The 20,697-nt window shown below is 35.3% G+C and overlaps 1 protein-coding gene across 2 annotated transcripts in view; it reads right to left on the reverse strand.

Annotated features, from left to right (window-relative positions):
• Positions 1-20,697, reverse strand: part of CSMD3 (CUB and Sushi multiple domains 3) — a 1,097,972-nt gene that overhangs the window by 419,297 nt on the left and 657,978 nt on the right. For both annotated transcript variants that reach the window (XM_007468748.1, XM_007468747.1), the window contains one exon: positions 4,189-4,327. In XM_007468748.1, coding sequence (XP_007468810.1) covers positions 4,189-4,327 — 139 coding nt within the window. The remainder of the gene's footprint in view (positions 1-4,188; positions 4,328-20,697) is intronic.

Raw genomic sequence — 20,697 nt, forward strand, 5'->3', positions numbered from 1 at the left:
CATAAACAAGAACACTCAGAATGGGAGAAAATATTTTCAAATGAAGCAACTGACAAAGGATTAATCTCCAAAATTTACAAGCAGCTCATGCAGCTCAATAGCAAAAAAACAAACAATCCAATCCAAAAATGGGCAGAAGACCTAAATAAACATTTCTCCAAAGAAGATATACAGACTGCCAACAACACATGAAAGAATGCTCAACATCACTAATTATTAGAGAAATGCAAATCAAAACCACACCTCACACCAGTCAGAATGGCCATCATGAAAAAATATGCAAACAATAAATGCTGGAGAGGGTGTGGAGAAAAGGGAACCCTCTTGCACTGTTGGTAGGAATGTCAATTGTCACAGACGCTGTGGAGAACAGTATGGAGGTTACTTAAAAACTAGAAATATAACTATCATACAACCTAGCAATCCCACTACTGGGCATATACCCTGAGAAAACCATAATTCAAAAAGAGTCATGTACCACAATGTTCATTGCAGCACTATTTACAATAGCCAGGACATGGAAGCAACCTAGGTGTCCATCGACAGATGAATGGATAAAGAAGATATGGCACATATATACAATGGAATATTACTCAGCCATAAAAAGAAATGAAATTGAGTTATTTGTAGTGAGGTGGATGGACCTAGATACTGTCATACAGAGTGAAGTAAGTCAGAAAGAGAAAAACAAATACCGTATGCTAACCCATACATATGGAATCTAAAAAAAAACAAAAAAGAAAAGAAATTGTTCTCATGAACCTAGGGGCAATACAGGAATAAAGACGTAAACACAGAAAATGGACTTGAGGACACGGGAAAGGGGAAGGGTAACCTGGGACTAACTGTGCAAGTAGCATTGACATATATACAATACCAAATGTAAAATAGATAGCTAGTGGGAATTAGCAGCTACATAGCACAGGGAGATCAGCTTGGTGCTTTGTGATCACCTAGAGGGGTGGGATAGGGAGAGTGGGAGGGATTTGCAAGAGGGAGGGGATATGGGGATATATGTATACATATAGCTGATTTTCTTTGTTATACAGCAGAAACTAACACACCATTATACAGCAATTATACTCCAATAAAGATGTTTTAAAAAAAATGGCTGGAAAGATTTTTTTCCCATGGAAGGTAAATTTGGAATGGTCTGACTTTGAGCACTGCCTGTACAGTGCACATTAATTCACTTTGGAGAAATCTGACGGTATCTAAAGATAGCAAAGAGGCCCATGTAACTACAAGTTGGGAGAGATAGGATATACATATTAAGAACTTTGGGCAGAGAAAATAGTGACTCCAAATAAAAGTTGAAAATCAAAAGTCACAAGTGTGGTGGTCTGAATTACAACTATTGCTTTGCAATCTAACTGCTTCTCAGGTAGCCAATTCTATCAATAGATAGCCTACCTAAGGCTGAAGGATATCAGAGGTTACTTATTTATTTAGTGATGGTTAATGACTATCATTTTCAAACCAGGGAATGCTTTTTAATACAATAATGCACTTTGTTAATAACACAATTTCCTCATATTATTTTATGCTTATGTAATGCTTCTAAATTGAATATAACTTTTTTTTTGAAATTTAAAGTTGGCTACAATTTGAGTCATCTGGGAGGTGGAGAAAGGGTGAATTCTTCTTGGTAGGACTGATTTCTGATTTAGGGGAAAAAAAATCTTAATCTGCATGTTTGGAAAGAAAGGCAAAATTCATCCCTATCATCCCATCCATCACCGAGTTGGCAGCTCAGAGCAACAAATAGTTAAATTGCTCTGCTTAAGTAACAGGTACTTTGAGACTTACCCTTTATATACTGGAGTGGGCGACTAGGGAGTAGGGAAATGAGGGCTGAATATCCTGATAGGGAAAAGACTAGATAGAGATGGGGAAGGGTCTGGGCTAAGGAGAGGGAACTGGAGAGAGAGATGCAATCATTCCAGTGATGGGAATTACCAGGAAAAGTTTAGGACAGTGAAGGTTTATTTAATCTTAAATTATTCTGGATTGTGCAATAATCCTCTTTGGTTATCCCTTGTTCTAAGGTTTTTGTGAGAATGAAGGCAAGTGATCCAAATAAAGAGCAGACTAAGGAGTTGAGAAAGGGCAGCAGCCTCTGGATCTCACAACAGAGATGACTCTAAAAGCAGGAATTCAAAGTCAGAAGTGAACAAAAGCATCCCCAGGAAAGCTCTGAAAATATAAACAGGGCCTAGACTTACCTTTGTAACTGAGATGGGGCTCAACTTTTTATTTAGATATTGAAGGATGATGATCAGTGAGAATTATATGGATATAAATGTTATGAATTATGCAAATATAAGATGTTTTAATTACCTTAACATCATAACTCCTGATACAAAATAATGTTAAGTTCAAAACTGGAAATACTAAAATCATGTACTTAAACCTATAATACATGCAGTTTTAAAAAATATGAGATCAATTGTGATAACCTGACAGATATGCTAATCCTTCAAATGTGATACTCTAAATTTAACAAATTAAAAATACATTATAAATCCCTGTCTTATTGACACAAATCAGTATAAGTTTTTAAAGTATTCAATGATATGATCCAGTAATATTATATTACATGGTATACTCCAAACCAAGTCGAATTCTGTGTAATACAGTAAGGTTGGTTAATTTGGGTCCCACATTAATGGAAAAATGTTATCTGACAAAGATTTGATTCTGAATAAATAAGATGCTTTTCAAGCTTCTCTAAAATTACTATGGCAACACAGGCTATGTCAACCACTGAATAAAGAATATGTTTTTAACATCACAACAAAAACTCTGCCAAATTATTCTAAATAAAACCATTTTCTTAATGTGTAGGTTATTATTATGGGCTGAATCATGTCCCCCTAAAATTTATATGTTGAAGTCCTAACCCCCTAGTACCTCAGAATGTGACTGTATTTGGAGAAAGGTCTTTTAATGAGGTAATTAAGGTAAAATGAGATTATATGGGTGGACCCTAACCTAACATGACTTGTGTCCTTATAAGAGATTAGGAAACAAACACACACAGAGGGAAGACTATGTGAAGACACAGGAAAAGGACAGCCATCTATTAGCCAATGACTAAAACCACAAAAGACAACCCTGTTGACACCTTGATCTCAGACTTCTAGACTTTAGAACTATGAGGAAATAAATTTCTGTTATTTAAGCCACTCAGTCTGTTACACTGTTATGGCAGCCCTAGCAAACTAATATAGTCATAGTAAAGTTGTGTAGGTCATAATAAAGCAGAGTGACCTCATGTGAAATGTTTAATATTTTATATCCGTCAAAATAGAATCTGTTTTCCTCTCAAGTTTTTACACTAGCATGAATAGATTAATTCAATGAAGGAACTCTTTAATCAGGAAAAGATCATGTTATATCTGTAAAATTCAATCATCAGAGCATAATTTTGCTGAAATTTTGCTGAAATTATATATTATATATGTTTACAGGAGTTCTTTTTTTTTTTTTTTTAAGAAAAGGTTGGGAGTTGAGAGGGGTCAACAATATAATTGAAAAATTATATAGATACTTCTATTTGGATTTCAGAATAGTGATCCAATCACAAGTAAGAAGATTCATTCTTTTAAATTTTTAGTAGTCAATATTATAATCTTTTAGGATATAGATTATTTGATCAGTAATACTAATTATCTTAAGGAAAAAAAGAAACTTGACTGACCAATCATTAATTTACATTAATTTGACGCAGCCATTTTTCTGAAGGACTTATAAAGTGTAGGTATATAGGTATAGGTAGTATGTGTAACCAAATGTCTTAGGCTGCAATACGGTATCAATTCAAGTGTGTTTACAGCACCTTTGCCTTTTGGAATCTAGCAGAACAGAATCCACAGGCCCTTCAAAGTACAGGACGACTAAACTTACTAAGTTATAGGTCATAGGTTCATATCACAGTAGTATGCATATATATGAATCAAAAAAGGTCCATCTTACACATTTCATTCATACTGATAGAGCATCAAAGAAATAGAAAATTAACTTGAAAATAGGCTGAAAGGCTAAAAGGGACAAACATTCTGAAACACTCAATGTCCAACAATTGACTACTGTAATAAAATTAAACATTAATATGGAAAGTAAAATGCAGAATCTCAACTATTCTTTTAGATAATTTTTTTTAACTAGAAAAATATTTGCAGAAACCTTTCAAATGTAATTTTGATAGAGTGTCCAGGTTCAGCTTCAATCACCCATTCACAATTCAGAGAGTCTTTATAGTATCCTGGCCATCCTGGTGAGAGAATCAATCCACTGGGAGCTGAAAAATGGCCACCACATGGAGCTGAAAAATAAAATCAGAGAACAAGTAAAAACACAAATTTTAGAACAAGTTGCAGAAAATATTTTTAGTACTAACTGTACTAAATACATCCATGTATGTATTTTTTAAAATTAATGTATTTGTTTACATTAATTTTAAAATTTTTATTTAAAAAATTTTTTAAAATTAATTTTTAAAATTAATTTTAAAATATATTTTTTACATTTTATTTTTTAAAATAAAGTAAATTTTATTTTAAAATTTTTTTTTAAATAAATTTTTTAAAATATTTTTTAAAATGTATTTTTTAAATACATTTTAAAATTATTTTTTATTTTTTTATTAATATATTTTAAAATTAATTTTTTAAAATTTTTTAAAAATTTTTTTAAATTTTAAAATGTATTTTTTAAAATTAATTTTTGCATGTACATATTAAATGTATTTTTTACAATTAATTTTTTAAAATTAATTGTATTTTTTTAAATTAATTTTTTTAAATTATAAATAAATAAATTAAATAAATTATAAATAAATACATAAAATAAATAAAACCATTTTCTTAATGTGTAGGTTATTATTATGGGCTGAATCATGTATTTTTTAAAATTTTTTTAAAATTATTTTTAAAATTAATTTTTTAACATAGTAAGTCATTGTATTTTTACAATGTATTGATCAGTGAGAATTATATGGATATAAATGTTATGAATTATGCAAATATAAGATGTTTTAATTACCTTAACATCATAACTCCTGATACAAAATAATGTTAAGTTCAAAACTGGAAATACTAAAATCATGTACTTAAACCTATAATACATGCAGTTTTAAAAAATACCTGACATTTTTTAAAAATGTATTTTAAAAAATTTTTTTTAATTAATTTTTTAAAATTAATTTTTGTATTTTTTAAAATTAATTTTTGCATGTACATATTAAATGTTATTTAATATTGTTTTTGAAAGTAAAATTTCCTCCAGTCATTCTATTATTGAATGATTATTTTCCCTAAAAAAAGTAATTTACTTTTTGAAATACGGCTTAGTTACACACTCAGCATGTCAGATAAACTCAAGTCTCCCAATTATATCCCTTAAATACGTTCTTGTGTCTCCATCATTTTCAAAACTTGAAAAAAATATAAGCTGTTAGTTTTAGTTTCTCTGTCTTTTATTTTCTGATTTATGTATCAAATACTGTTAATTCATGCTATACAGTGTCTAAAACTTTGATCTTCCTTTTACCAGAGTCCCTATTACAATTTTAGGCCTTCATTCATTCAGTCTCTTCCCTGATTTCCCATCTGCTAATTTCTCTCTTGCTTCAATCCAGCTGTCAGAACAATGTCCTTCAATTTACAGTTTCATCATACCATTTGCTTTCCTAGACAGGTACCTTGATCTCTTCTCTCTTTAACATCAGATTCAACTCAGCTTATCATTTCAAGAATTTAATCTGCTTTCCCCTAAACGCATACACAATTGAAACCACAATCATAGCATTTTAATCCCAATAGGTACTGATAAGGTAATTTAGTGTAAGCACCTCATTTTGAAGAGAAATAAACCAAGTTGAAAGAACAACTTGTTAAAGTTCACAAGACCTGAAAGCCTCAAAAGTACTTTCAAGTCAGTTTTTACAAAATAGGACCTCAAAACCAGTCCTCTCCCATTATTTCCAATATTGGTAAATGAAACCACCATCCATGGATTTGCATAGCCCAGAAAGTTAAAAGTAGTCATCTTTCATAGTTCCATTATCCTTACTATTTACTCCCATATCCAATCCATCCTCAAGCCCAGTCTTGTTTCTCTATCTCTATACCTACCAGATTAAATTACCATAATTTCATCTCTGGTATAAACCCTCCTAACTGACCCTCTTAATTGGTCTCTCCTCATCCATGCTAACTATCCTCCACACTATGGCCAGAGTAATTGTTTAAACCTCAAACACTTTTATTTTTTATTTTTTTTATTTTTTTCCGGTACGCGGGCCTCTCACTGCTGTGGCCTCTCCCGTTGCGGAGCGCAGGCTCCAGACGCGCAGGCCCAGCGGCCATGGCTCTTGGGCCCAGCCGCTCCGAAGCATGTGGGATCCTCCCGGACCAGGGCACGAACCCGTGTCCCCTGCATCGGCAGGCGGACTCTCAACCACTGCGCCGCCAGGGAAGCCCTCAAACACTTTTAAATGGCATTTTTCTGTGTTGACCAACAAGGCCTTGAATGACCCTAGCTATTGCCTTACACTCTAGCCTATACTCCAAACTTCTCCCCTTCACTCTGCAGCCCAGCTGCATTAGCCTGTTCTATACCTTCAGGAGGTATACAAAGTGGGGGGTGGGAGCTGGGGAATGAAGCAAAGAGTATTTGAATTATTGAAAATTATTTGGAAAGAAAAATAGTCAAATGTATACTATATCGGCTTTTCAACACATTAGATAGAGACCCTTCCCAATGACTTACTATGTTATATTTTTATTTTCTTTAATTCTTTCCATTTAAACTCTATCTCATGTGTTTATACTTTTGTCCTTGTTGTTTACTTATTTGTTTTACCTTACAGAATTTCTAAAACCTACTGTTCTAGACACTATTTTTACACTTTTTCATTCTGTAAGTAATTTGATATAGCCCAAATAAAATAAGAAATATTTAATAAATTGGCCTAGGAATCAAGCATTACTACAAAATGTCCATTTGAGAAAAATATTTTCTGTGAAATTGCCAAAATTTGTTATTTGTATGAGAAAGAACTTTCATATAAAACTAAATTTTCTTCCTTAGTAGAATTTGATTTTGGTTCTTAAAATGCTTTCAAAGGAGACCATTTTGATGAGGATTATTTACTCTTCCTTGCTATGATGACTCATAATTAGGTTTCCTGTAAGGTTATTATGTATTTCAAAAATAAAATTATGTGCATAACAGTCATTTAAATTACCATATTTTAAAAGACAGAGTAAAGTATTTTGGTGAGTGAAGGTCCTGGAAATATAGAAAAATCCCTAATATGTTATCAACTCAAATTGTTCTAGGAAAGTATCTGTGTACTTCAGTCTAATCATGATTGAAAGAGGTAATCAGTCATAAAATTAGCAATTGAGTAATGGGCCATTAAAGATTAAAAAGTAGAGTACCCAGAAGCATTTCAGCTGGTCCCTCAGTCCAACATGTTAGAGAGGCAGAGTTAGGAAGGAGCTTTAAAGGAAAGGAGTAGCATAAAGATGTGGTGACTGTTTGTTTCCTGAAAGGACTTTCCCAAATAGTGACCCTGCAACAAAGTGAGTCTTCTCCTAATTAACATACTACATTCTGAACTGGCTTCTTTCTCTCACACATAGGGTTGGAACTTTACAAAATTATTATCTCAAAAGTATGGAGACAGCTTCCCCAAGAGAGTGTGAAACCTAAGCGAAGAAACAGATGCTAAGTGCAGATCAGTCAAGAAAAGCCTAATGATCACAGTGACTAGCAGCCACATGGCAGGAGGATGTTCATAGAAAAGCCATGGTGGAGCAACAGCAGCAGAGCATGGAGGGGACAAAGTGCAGGACAAAATAAGGGGAGACCAAGTGTAAAGAAAACGTTCAAGAGAAAAAGGAAAAAGAGAAAGCTTTGGAAAGCTAAAATAACTAATAGTAATAAAAATAACAAAGATTTGAATTTGTAAAGAGAACCTTAACTATAACACGAATAACAATACAAACAGAAAGGCAATAAAGTTAATTGCCCAAACCTTACAATTTTGCCACATCCATGTACTGCTTATATAATTAATGATTTTCTTTAAATAGACTTACTTTTATTTTAACTTAAATGATTTCTTTAAACTTGCCCTAAGCAAAAATATCTGTAAAATCATTGCTTTTAGGTATTAGTTATATTTTTCTATAATGCCTAAAAATATGTACCTATTAAAATTTAAGAAATGCTTATATATTTAACACTTAAAAGCTTGTGTACCTCCAAGTATAAACATTCTGTAGTTTAAGAAAGACTTCTGTAAAAGACAGTATCTTTGACTGAACAAAGGAAACTTGGAACATGTGGAAAACAGAAAGGAGATCAAGATACAGGTGTTTATTTTCAAGTCCTATTCACTCATTCATCATTTACTCATTCATATTTCAGTCATTCAGCAAACAATTGTGTGTCAAGTATGCTCCCACGTGGTATTTGTACTACTTCTAACATTTATCAAATGTTTCCTAGGTGCCAGGCACTATGTAAGGAGTCCTTTGTATTATTTTATGTAATACTCAAAATAATCCAACCACATATGTATGTAACAACATTGATGTGTAGAAAATTTAAGTAATTTGCACATCATCTAGCAAGGATTTGAACAGAGGTAATTTGACTCTAGAAACTTCTTTACAAATGTAATTAAGATATTCTTTTTCCTTTTATCACCCTGCCCATGTGCAAAACACAGAAACATAAACATAAAAGGTAATAATGTCATAAATTATATAAGAAAGATATGTCCATGGGACAAGGGGTCTGGAAGAGGACAGGAATTAAGGCTTCACAGAAGAGATTCTATTTAATTTGAGTCTTCCTTATTGCAATAGTCTTGAATAAAGTCTTCCTTGCCTGTTTAACTCTGGTGAAATTTTTCTTTGATACACTCATGTAACAGTACAATGCAGTGTGCCTATCAGCAAAACAGCCATCCTCCTTCTAGTCTCTTAAGACACAGGATGACAAAGCCTCAGCCATTTTCAGCAGGTGATTTTCTAGATTGCCATGGGAGTCATTTCCATTTTAGCTGGCAGGAAAGGAAACAGAGAATAGAGGACCACTCTGTGTATGCTTTTTATGGACCACAGCTTGGATGTTATTTACATTACTTCCACTTACTCACTTGGCCATACCTAACTTCAAAGGAGGCTGTGAAATGAAGTCCCTCGGCTGGATAGCTATTTCCTACCTACAACTCTGTATAATGAATGGGGTAAGAGCTTAAAGGTAAACAGCTGGCCATTTCTGCTATGCCAACTAAGACAGTCATAATGCTTTCCAGTTTAGAGTATGCTTTTATATACATAACTTAATTACTTTAATAAGCTTATAGCATAAAAATGCTTGTTTCTTTTTTATGCCAGTTTTGCAGGTAAGAAAAAAGATTATCAAACATATGACTTGATGAGAAACAAAGATCTGGGTAGTAGCAGAGGTGAGATTCAAATTCAAATCTTCAAATTTCAAATTAGAAATGACTTCCATGATAGATGTATTGGATTAATTTTCCAAGAGAGATATTTATTTAAGCATATCTATTCTCCTTAAAATAGGTTTAATGAAGACAAATGGATAGTTAGGGGGATAGAATATTCAACCCAAAGTTTTTAATGTAAATTTGAGATTTTAACCACACAATTTTAAGTGCTTCCCTGACATTAATTTATTTATTATTCATGTATTAATTCAAAAAATTATTTAGCTTTTGATGTATATAAGATACTATGCCAGGTGATGAAATTTAAAAAAAAATCTATATGACATTATATCTGTCCTCAGGAGACCCACAGTTTCTGCAAGGAAGAAAGGCACAGCTAACATGAAGAATAAATACATGCTTGAGCCAGATAGGCTGGAAATGTAGGGGAGAGACAGGTGACATCCCAAGGGCATTAAGAAAGAGTTCTTGAAGGAGATTTTGTCAGAGGTGAGTTTGATTAAAAAAAAAAAAAAATGAATAGCAGATAGGGGTAGAGGGACAGAAAGAGCAGAGAAAGAATAAAGTGAGAAATACTGAAACCAAGCAGTATGCTGTGGCGCCCTCCCCTGTACAAAAGCTTCTCCATATACCCAATTCCTTGTTTGTAGGAAAATAGCTTCAGCCTCCTAGATTTTCCCTGAGTTCCAAAGGGCAGATTCAAAGAGTTATTAGTCTGGGAAGTGAGGAGATGGAGACACAAGGGAAAAGCAGTCAAGAAACAATAGTGCAGCAATAAAGCATGGTCCTGGTTCCTCCCCAAGTGGTATACATAACAATGCATCTTTGAGTTCTTCTATAGGAACTAAGGCCCCCTCCCAGGTGCAGGATGGTAACCAGGCTGAGCACAAGATTCCTGGAATACCATCCTGTTACCTCAGCACCAACCAATCAGAAGAAAGTCACACACCCTGCAGCTCTCACTCCAAATTTTGCCTTTAAAAACTCTTCCCTGAAAACCATCAGGTAGTTGGGGGTGTTTTGAGCATGAGCTGCCCATTCTCCTTGCTTGGCCTTACAATAAACTTTTCTCTGCTCCAAACTCTGACTTTTCGGTTTGTTTGGCCTCACTGTGCATTGGGCACACAAACTTAGGCTTGACAACAATACTAATGTATGAGGGAAAGTCAAGTATTTTTTTTGTTTCTGAAGCTTATAGTTAGTGGAAAATGAGGAGAGGAACTTTTGGTTTCATGCAGTGGTTACTTTCAAACATTTGCGGATACCTAGAAGTGAGTTTAGATTAAAAACTTGTTAAAATGCAGATTCCCAGAACACACTTCTAGTAATTATAAGGTAGGACCCAGAAGGCATTGTTAACAAAACCCTCACTCCACTCCAATCCCTCAGGTCATTTTATAGCTCTTGGACCACAGACCAAGCTGACAAAATCTAAGAGGATATGGCTAGTCTGTAACTCCAAGATGCTCCTGGATAATCACTCAGGTTCCTGGGATAAAGAGGTAATTTCCATCTGTTAGTGAAATACAGATTGTTGCCTCTAACTTCTCCCCATTTTAAATAATGAAAACAAAGCATAAATGGCAAAGTAGAAATAGTTCATTTATCCTGTTTCATTTTTCTAAGGCCTGAAGAAAGTCTGTTATAAATAATTTTCATTGGAGTGATGACTTATTTCTGTGTTACTTTGAGTAGAATTGAAACCATGCACCTCAGATTGGGACTTGAACCCACAGGCTGGGACTCAAACCCAGCCAAAAGCCTGATTGGGGCTTGAACCCACGCATCCAAGACTCAAAGCTGGCCAAAACCCTGATTGGGACTTGCACCCACATAGCTGAGACTTGAACCTGGCCAAAACCCACAGTCTTCCAACTGAGATCACACACCTGGCTTCAGGACTTAATGAAGCTCAGGTTTTTGATGTCTCATCATAGAGAGAATTCAGTGAGAGACAAAGTGATAGGTAAGAAGTGGATTTATTTAGAGAGAAACACACTCCACAGACAGAGTGTGGGTCATCTCAGAAGGTGAGAAAGGCACCAGGGCATGGGGTTGTCAGTTTTTATAGGGGTGGGTCATTTCATAGGCTAATGAGTGGGAGGCGTATTCCAGCTATTTCAGGAAGGGGAGGAGATCTCCGGGAATTGGGCCACCGCCCAATTTTTGATCCTTATGGTTGGCCTTGCAACTGTCATGGTGCCTGTGGGTTTGTCATTTAGCTTGCTGATGTGTTACAGTGAGTGTATACTGAGGCTCAGTGTCTAGTGGAAGTTGAGTTGTCCGCCATCTTGTACCCATTTGGTCCTAATCAGTTTATGTCATGTCCTCGGGCTATGTCATTCTTTCAAAGGTTGTGCCCTGCCCCCTTCCCTCCTGCTTCAGAATGGACAGAATGGACAAATTCAAAATATCCAGTATGCTTTAAGATCTGTATGAAGTGTCAGAAGTGTTTCAGACTGTATTCAGCTAAAATTCTTTTGAATAAAAATACTTCAGAATTTTGGTGCTCTTTCATCTGAGAAGTGGCACTTAGGTGCTCAGAAGGGAATTGAGGACCAGAAGAAGAGCTAGGTTTTGATCTTGGGGATTATAAACAATGAAGGTTCCATTTCTTTCCTTTTTTTTTAATTTTTAAACTTGCTTTATGGTTGGTTATAGGTGTGGTAAGTAAGCACCTGCTCTGTCTAACCTCAACACACTGGATGATGTTTCAAAGAAAATTATGGGAAACAAACTGCATCTCTATCTTGGATAAAAAGAGAAAGTCAGAAACATAGGAATTAAAGTGCCAGGAATGCAGACAAGCAATCACAGCTCTGAACCTCTTTCCATTTCTATAACCCCTTCTACCCTTCCCCTACCCAGCTCCACAGAAATTAGGAGCAAAACCCTGCAGAGTGCTGTTAAGTTAGTTTTCCCTATGGTAGTCCTCTAGGAATTTACTACTACCTTAATATGTAACTAAAAGAGGGGTCTATTATTAGATATGAATAGGTATATGTGTGTGAACACACATTCTCTCTATGAGAACCACAATATATTCTGATCTATGCATCAGACTGTTACTCTAATTGCTCCCTCAAACGAAATCCCTCCAGAGAGTGCAACGTCTGTGAATGAGAAGGATTTCCTTCCCTTTGAGGCTGAGATTCAAGAGAAAAGTCCTTATCCTCAAAGGGGAAGTTCATTGGCATGCAAGTCCAGCCTTGCTGTCAAACAGTTCTCCAGGGACCCTAGTCCCATCCTATTCACTCAAGGAATTCTCTAAGATATCCCATTACAGTAAAAAGGAACTTAAGCCATAGTTATGCAGGGAGTTCTCTACTGAGGGCAAGAAAGTTCTTGCTTGAGTAAGCATTTTATGGAATATTCTGAAATCGGTGAAATGAAAACAGAAATTGGTTTCTTTCTTTCTCTCTTTTCTTCTTTCTTTCTTTCCTTTTCTTTCTTTTTTTTTCCTTCCTTCCTCCCTCCCTCCCTCCCTCCCTCCCTTTCTTCCTTCTTAATTACTGCCTTCAAACATGTACTGACAAATCTCCCTCTCCTTAAAGAAGTGTTGGGCACATCCTTGAAAATTCTCATCACTTACAGTATTAAAAAACTTGGTCCAATCCAATTTAAAATTCTGTTTTATTTACTACACGTACCCACCCAAGGTGCATCTTTGAGCACCTTGGAGGATGGGGAGCAGGGTGCTGATGGAGGACCAGCACTTGATGATTCATTCCTCCATTCGCTTCAGCAGTTGGAGCAGAGAAGATACTGTAACCTTTCTCAGCATGTCCCCTTCCTCTTCCCCTTAGGTCCTTTTTCTTGTGGGGTGTTAGGGCTAAAATGAGGAAAAGTGTGCTGTCACAGTCCTCTCCTGACTGTTGCTGTTTCCTCACTAACTCTAACTGGTCCCTGAGATTTTCTATTTGTCAGATATGGAAAATGTTTTGCTCTTTCCATAAGGATAATAAATGAGTTCTTTGTAAAGGCCAAGAATTAGAAGGATGGCTTCTCACTTCTATCAGGAAATTTCCTGACAGAAGAGAAGATCAACTTTTTCCAGTTACCTCCCTGCTTTCACCCCTGACAGTACATCCTATGGTCTCTGGCTGTTGAGTTTCTTTTACCTAGTGGCCAAGCCAGGGTACTTTCTTTTGTATTCATTTGATGCAGAGTAAGCTCACATCATTGACTTGCTAAATGATTTCAACTAGCCAGCTTTCCCTCTCTTTAATCTGCCAGTTTTGACCAGTTTTCTTTCTCTTGTTCATTCAGCATAGAAGGCAGATCAGCAAGTACACAGTATAATCAGATATCCACCTGGCGATTCTAGTTCCTCTTTTTCACAGGCAACTACATTCCCTTATGAGGGATTCTTTTAGAGTCCTTCCCCTTAACTTGGCTTGAAGAGCAGGAGACTAGCATCCTCCTTCCTATGGGGAGATAAAGGAACAGATGAACAACTTTTGACTCCAACAGTTTAGGTAGGTAGGTAGGTAGGTAGGTAAATAGATACATATAGATCTCGATTTCCCTCACTTTTCTTTGGCTGCTTATATAAACTGGGAGTGGGATAGCTGAGGTTATGATTGAGAGAAATGAGTCAGTTAGAACCCACTTAATAAGCCACAAAGGAGGTATCTGAACCTCAATTTTTTATGGACAGGGATACTGCAACATTTTTCTCCTTAGCTGGTATGGTATAAGTTGTCATTCCCAAAGTAATGGGAAATTTTGCCTGTATACCTTGTTAGTCATGCATTTTGCTTTCACTGTTTTACTTCTCAGGGAGTCTACAATGATAAGAATATTAGAAATTATTATAGATCTTCACAAGGAAGGAACAACTTTCTTTCAGTTAGTCTTAACTCAGCATCTTAATTAAATAAACCACTTTGAGCCAATAGCATTCACCCAAGTCTTCCAATGTATTTTATTAAATATAATCCTCTTTATCTATAAAGCAGTTCAATGAATGTATTACATCCTAATTATATTCAAGAACATGACCATGTAATCCAGAAGGCCAACATTCTATTTCCATTTTTGTTGAGGGGATTGCTTTAGACCAAAGAGGGCATTGCTAGCTACAGTGAAGAGGGCATGGGAGACAAGGAGCCAGGTAAAAAGGAGGAGAGAAGCAGATTCAGTCCCATAAGAGAAATAACTATGAAGAAACTAAGTGGTGGGCATGGGTAAACTGAATAACAAACCGTTTCTACAGAACTGAATAGGAGAAAGGGCAGAAGCAATGAGACCAGTTACAAGACTGTTGCAGTAATCTAGGCCAGAGATGATGGTTGCTGGGACCAGGATGTCAGCAGTTAAGGAAGTGAGAAGTAGATGGGTTTTGAATATAGGTACTCCAGGTAGAGCTAACAGATTTTTCTGATGGATTGTGTATGGTTGTGATAGAAAGAAAGGAGTCATGAATTACTCCCAAGAGTTTTCCCCTGAATTACTGGAAGAATGGAGTGCTATTAATGATGATAGAGAAAGTCTGTGACAGTATCAGGTTTGGAGTGACTGGGGGGATCTGATCAGTTTTGGACAGCCTAAGTTTGAGATGCCTATTAAACATCTAAGTGGAGATATTGAGGAGGAAGTTGAATAGATGAGTCTGGACTTCAGGACACAGAAGTAGAAGAATGTAAATTTGAGAGCCATCAACACATAGGTGTTATTTAAAGCTGGAGACTGGATGAAAAGTATGAACAGAGTGAGTGGAAATAGGAGAAAATATTCAAGACCTAGCTCTGGAACACATACAAACAGAGATCATAGAAATGAAGAGAAACCAGGAAGAGAGACTAAAATGATCCTGAGTAGTATATTTATTAAAATGAAATTTAATAAAATATACAATTTTTAGATTCGTCCAACATTTTTCATGAACAGTTAAATAATTTTATAATTTTATTAAGGAACATTTGATTTTAAAATGTAAATGGCATGTATTTCAGATTTTATAAAGAAATAATGAATACATTTTAACCCAACTCTCATTTTTTTTTTTTTTCCAACTCTCATTTTTGGTCTGCAAATAAATCCTTCTCATCCTTCAGTCTACATGAGTATAATTAGGTAGCATTTTTTTTTATAATGACATTCACCAATGAATAATAAATCCTCATATCCAGGAACAGTTTCCTTATATGACTGCAACAGAGACAGAAAATAATATATGTCCAATTGTCCTGCTTTTTAAAACAGAAAACTCTAGATAACAGTGCTCACTGCTTGTGAGATGCCTGTTTTACTCAGCTCATGTAATTTATTTCTGTTACCGTCTAGCTCTTGTAAGCATCTGAGGTTATGACATTGGGCATTTTGATCTATTAGTGGACTCAGATCCATCAAAACCTCCATTTTATGGCAGTTGGCTTCACCAAACTAGAGGACATTAGTATCCAGATGAATTTGAGCTGAGTGCAAATGCTGGAACAATATGTTTTGGATATGCAGTAAACTCACAGCTATATTTAAAAACAAGATAGCTAGGAAAAGGTACGAACAAAAGATAGGACCAGAAGCACTTGTAAAAAGTTCATGACAGAGCAGACTTAAAGCCAATTTACCATCTAACCATAGACTCATTCCCCACTACAAAGGGTCTCGTGCATCTGATAAAGTGAATCAAAGCTGAGAAAAATGTTAATGATGGCTGTACTTAAGAAAGAAGGTCTCAGACAAAATAGACTTTAAACAATAAATGGTAAAAAGAGACAATGAAGACAGAAGGCCAAATAATGATGCTCAGATCACTCGAGTTATGGACAATAAGGCAGGTATGTCTCAATCCTTTGGAGCTAGCCCTTGGACAGGAAGAAAATAGGTGGGCAGAGACCAATAGGTTTCCTAAAGCCACTAAGGAAACCTCTCTGAGTGGGTCAAATATTATACCTTAAATGTTGCCTTCTATGTAGCAGTATTAGTCACAAGGAATATTCCAGTGACTAGAAATCCTATGGGATTTTACTGTGTGAGAAAAAGATTCCAGGATTTGTGGGTAAGCGCTGACTCCAGTTTGCATTGCTTGGTGCAGTAAAGAAAATCTAGTAGCCCACTAGTCCTTTGAGAAAAATGAGTAAAAGCACCATCTTACCTGTGTTTCATGAGACACACACACACACACACACACACACACACACACACACACACAGGTGAAGTGAGAAATAAATCCAAACGTACTTAAGGTTGCCCCTTCCCTCCCTATTCCAAATTTCCTAGAACCAAGGCTGATAGAAGCAACTTTGAAGGATACATGTGGGTGAGCCTGGCAATGCCCTCAGAGGTCCCTAAAAGGAATTCTGATCACATAAAAAGAAGGAAAATGAGTGAAGAAAGAAGGGATTCCAAGGGGAAAGATTCTTATAAGAAAATTGCACTTCCCGAGGGCTGAATTTACGGAGGACGCTCACAAGGTGCCCAATAGGGCTGTGTGAAGAATAAATGAATGTGAGGGGACTACAGCAGAAGAGAAGGAGAGTGTTTATGCTGTTGCTATGAGTGGGAAGCTTTGGTGGAGAAAGAGGAAGAAGATTTTTAGGAAGATTTCTAGGTAGAAAATCATGAAAATCCCTGTGTCAGCCCATTAAAGGAGACCTATGATAACCATTCACACTATTCTTCATGGTTTTAGGATGTGTCTTTGAAGTCACCATGCAGAGACTGGCCCTAGATAGAGCCAGTTATATTCAGGCTACTGTCTAGGTGTGGGTGAAAGAGTCATTTATTGTTACTAAATTGAGTTAGGCAGACAGTTTGTGGAATTCAAAGTGAATGGTTTCAATGCTAATTATAAAAATTAATGTATTTTGTTTTCAATTAGCAAAACTGAAAGATCACAAGACTTTTTAAAGCATCAAATCTTTCTTCCTCATAAGGGAATTCGATCACCCCATTCTAAAGAAAAAGGTTCAAATTTTCACAAAGACAGCCTAAATCTATCCTTAGCTAATGTATCAGTGTTGAACTTCAGGTCAGTGAATAAAATGTATAACCCAATTCTGTTAACAATTGTATTTAAGCTATCCGAAATAAATCTAAGTTCAGCTATGGGATCACAGAACTGCAACATATGTGATTTCATTTCTCCCTTTTGGTTTGAAGAATCCTTATTCAAGGCCTATGGCAGACAAAAAGCTTCTTTTCACTTTTCTCAAAGATTTTCCACAGTTTTAGGGTTGAAGACTGGTTAATGTGGGTGGATCACTAATTTTCCAATATGCCTAAACTTCTACACTACTGTGACAGAGAGGAGTTGTGGGGAGAAGGCAATCTTTAAGTGAGTTGAAGCCCCGGGTTTTCTTATCAAAACATTTTATAGTGACTTCCTTTGCTCTATAAATTCTGATTAAAACAAATTCTTTCTGTTTTCTAATTTTAACACACAGCAATCCATGCATATTAGCAATTTTTAACAATACATTTGATTTTGGAGTTTTTTGTGTGAAGAAAATAAAAGTAGAAAGTTATTTGTATTAATGAGAATACATAAACACGTACATATTTCACTATATAAAGTGTTTAATACGATGATAATAAAAAAGTTTTAGCTAAAATATTAAGCATATATTGGAAGCTGTGAGAGAGCCCCAAAAGAAAAACTATAATTAATAATAAGCAAAACTTTTCTGTCAAAATATGGAAGGTCTAAAGAACAAAGACTATAGGCAGAGAGAGCTTCCAGACATAATTCTTTGTGTAAGTTGGAGTGGCTATGTGGCAGCTTGGGGAATGGGGGAGGAAGTGGTGTGATTAAAATTAAAAAAAAGAAGGAAAAAAAAGAAAACTTAGGGAGAGAAAAACAAGCTTTCCTCAGCTAGTTTCAGGCTCTTCTCATTAGTACCTAAGTAGAATTCAGGCAAAACTAAAGGAAATCTTTACAAACCTTAATCAGAGTCTTAGAAATGAAACCCACCAGAGTTAGTTATACAGGAGCTGAAATCAGTCTGCTTTATTGGGTGGAACCTGGCTCAAAACACAGCCTGGGATGTGGCAGGTAATCTGGCAAGTGCCACTGTACGATCGCTTCCAGCCCAGTACCATTCTGCCTTCCCTGGCTCCAACCTTATCCTTGGTGATGTTCCTACCTCGTGTTGGATCCAGAAATTGGCAGGTGAGCCAGCCAACTGCATGTAATTCCACTCACATATGCAGAAAAAATATTCTTCTACTTTATAAAGTTCTCTTTAGGATGTCTGAAAGGCCTATTGGCCTGTGCCAACTTAGTTCTGAATATTTAGTTTCACTTATTTTTAAAAGTTAAACACCATTCATTTTTCATGGTGAAAAATCTCACTGAAATTGCTCTCTCAAATAAAGCAGCAATTCATCAAATGATTCGTTGATGTCAACCTCATTATTTTTACCACCCCATACAGCTAGGCACCAAGCAGCTCCTAAACCAACAACCAAGTTAGTCAAGCGAGAATCCAACGAGATTCAATTATCTGGAGGTAGTCTCTGCCTGTCTACTGAAACTGTAAACAACTCTCAGTGCGGGGGAGGGAGAGGCTCAGGTCATGTCATTTCCAAACTAAGGTGGCTTCCTGTTGCCATAGGATAATTTTTAATCTGCTCAGCACTCTTTACAAAGCATTTCATTCTTCAGAGGTCTCTGTATTCATCAAACCCTGTCCCTCTATCCTTCACTCCAGTCACATTGAACCAGTACTATGTCTTCTGCCTGAAACAAAATTTTATCTCCTAATTTTCCTTCAAATACTAATGTAGGCTTTCCTGACTGATTCCCCAAGTCTAGGTCGGGGACTATGGTTATAAAACAAATGAGCTCCAGGGCAAATTATGATGGAAAAAATTTAACACTACTTGCATTTTTCTCTTTTTATTTTAGTCCTGTATTGTGCAACTCCATTATGTTTTTTAAACATAATAGCATAGTCATAGCCATTGTCAGGGTAACCCCTACTAAGCCCATAATATTTGAGGTTTGGAAAAGAACAGTGAAATCTAGTTCAGCCCCTGATGTTACAAATGAGAAGGTGATTAGAAGAGGAGGGAGATGCTAATTGAAGGGGCTAAGAGGAAAACTTAATTGTATGGTCTGGATTACTTCATCATGAGATATTGTGAAAATGTTCAATTCAATGAAACTCAACATTTATAAGTAATAGCTGTATTATTCAATTAAGTCTGTTATATATTAAATATTCTCAATTTACCAGCTAGAAATTGAGAAAACAAAGGTTTTGGAAAGTATATATTAAATCTTCTCAATTTACCAGCTAGAAATTGAGAAAACAAAGGTTCCAATGTCAGTTTGGGCACAGCTAACAAGAATAATTGGGAAAGCAAGAAAAAGAAGAAACCACTTAAAATTGTCACCTAATCACTACATGGTGATCTACTAAAGGGTGTTTAATGGCTCTAGTTCATCTGTCTTAGTAAATGTCCTTTTATATATTTTTAAATAAAATGGATGTGTAACCTTAGAGTAGGAGAAAAATAGAATTTAGAATGTTACTTCCTACTGTGACAATTCTAAATAAACCCCCCCAACGCTCTTATAGATTCTATATTGAAACGCTATATACTTGATATGTTTTAGCTTTAAGATGATCATCCTTCCTTCTTACCAATATAATTTGTGACTTTATGCGACTATATATATTCAAAGATATATAGGTACTTCCAAACATTGTGTATGTATATATAGATACATAAAACACACATATATTTTGTCCTGAGCTTTCTTGACTGCATTTTATTGGGCAAATCAAAATTGAAAAAAAAAAAGTTTAGTGAACTATGCCTACAAAAATTATACATTTTAAATAAAGGGTGCTTTAGCATAAATTTATTTATTATGATTAATAACAGTTAATGCTTTTTAAAAAATAAATTCAATTTATACCATGAATAGTTAAAAGACCAAGAAAAATATGACTGGAAACTATAAAATATACTCAGCTGTAACTATGAAATATATTAAAGGTACTCTACACATGCAACCAATATCTACTGTTTATTAATGTGTATCTTTTAATAAGAGCTCCTTTTAAAGGGAGCTTCTAAAAGATTTCTAAAAATTAAAATAATAAAAATTAAAAAATATATTAAAAGTGTAATTTAACTACATACCATATGTCTAAAGTATAATGCTAAATGATATTTTAAGATTACAAGAGTCCTGGTAGAACAATGAATTTCCTGTTATGGTTTCTAGTGCATAGTTACGATGGAAT

Source organism: Lipotes vexillifer, unplaced genomic scaffold (assembly GCF_000442215.2).
Source record: "Lipotes vexillifer unplaced genomic scaffold, Lipotes_vexillifer_v1.1 scaffold1679, whole genome shotgun sequence".
NCBI lineage: Eukaryota > Metazoa > Chordata > Mammalia > Artiodactyla > Lipotidae > Lipotes > Lipotes vexillifer.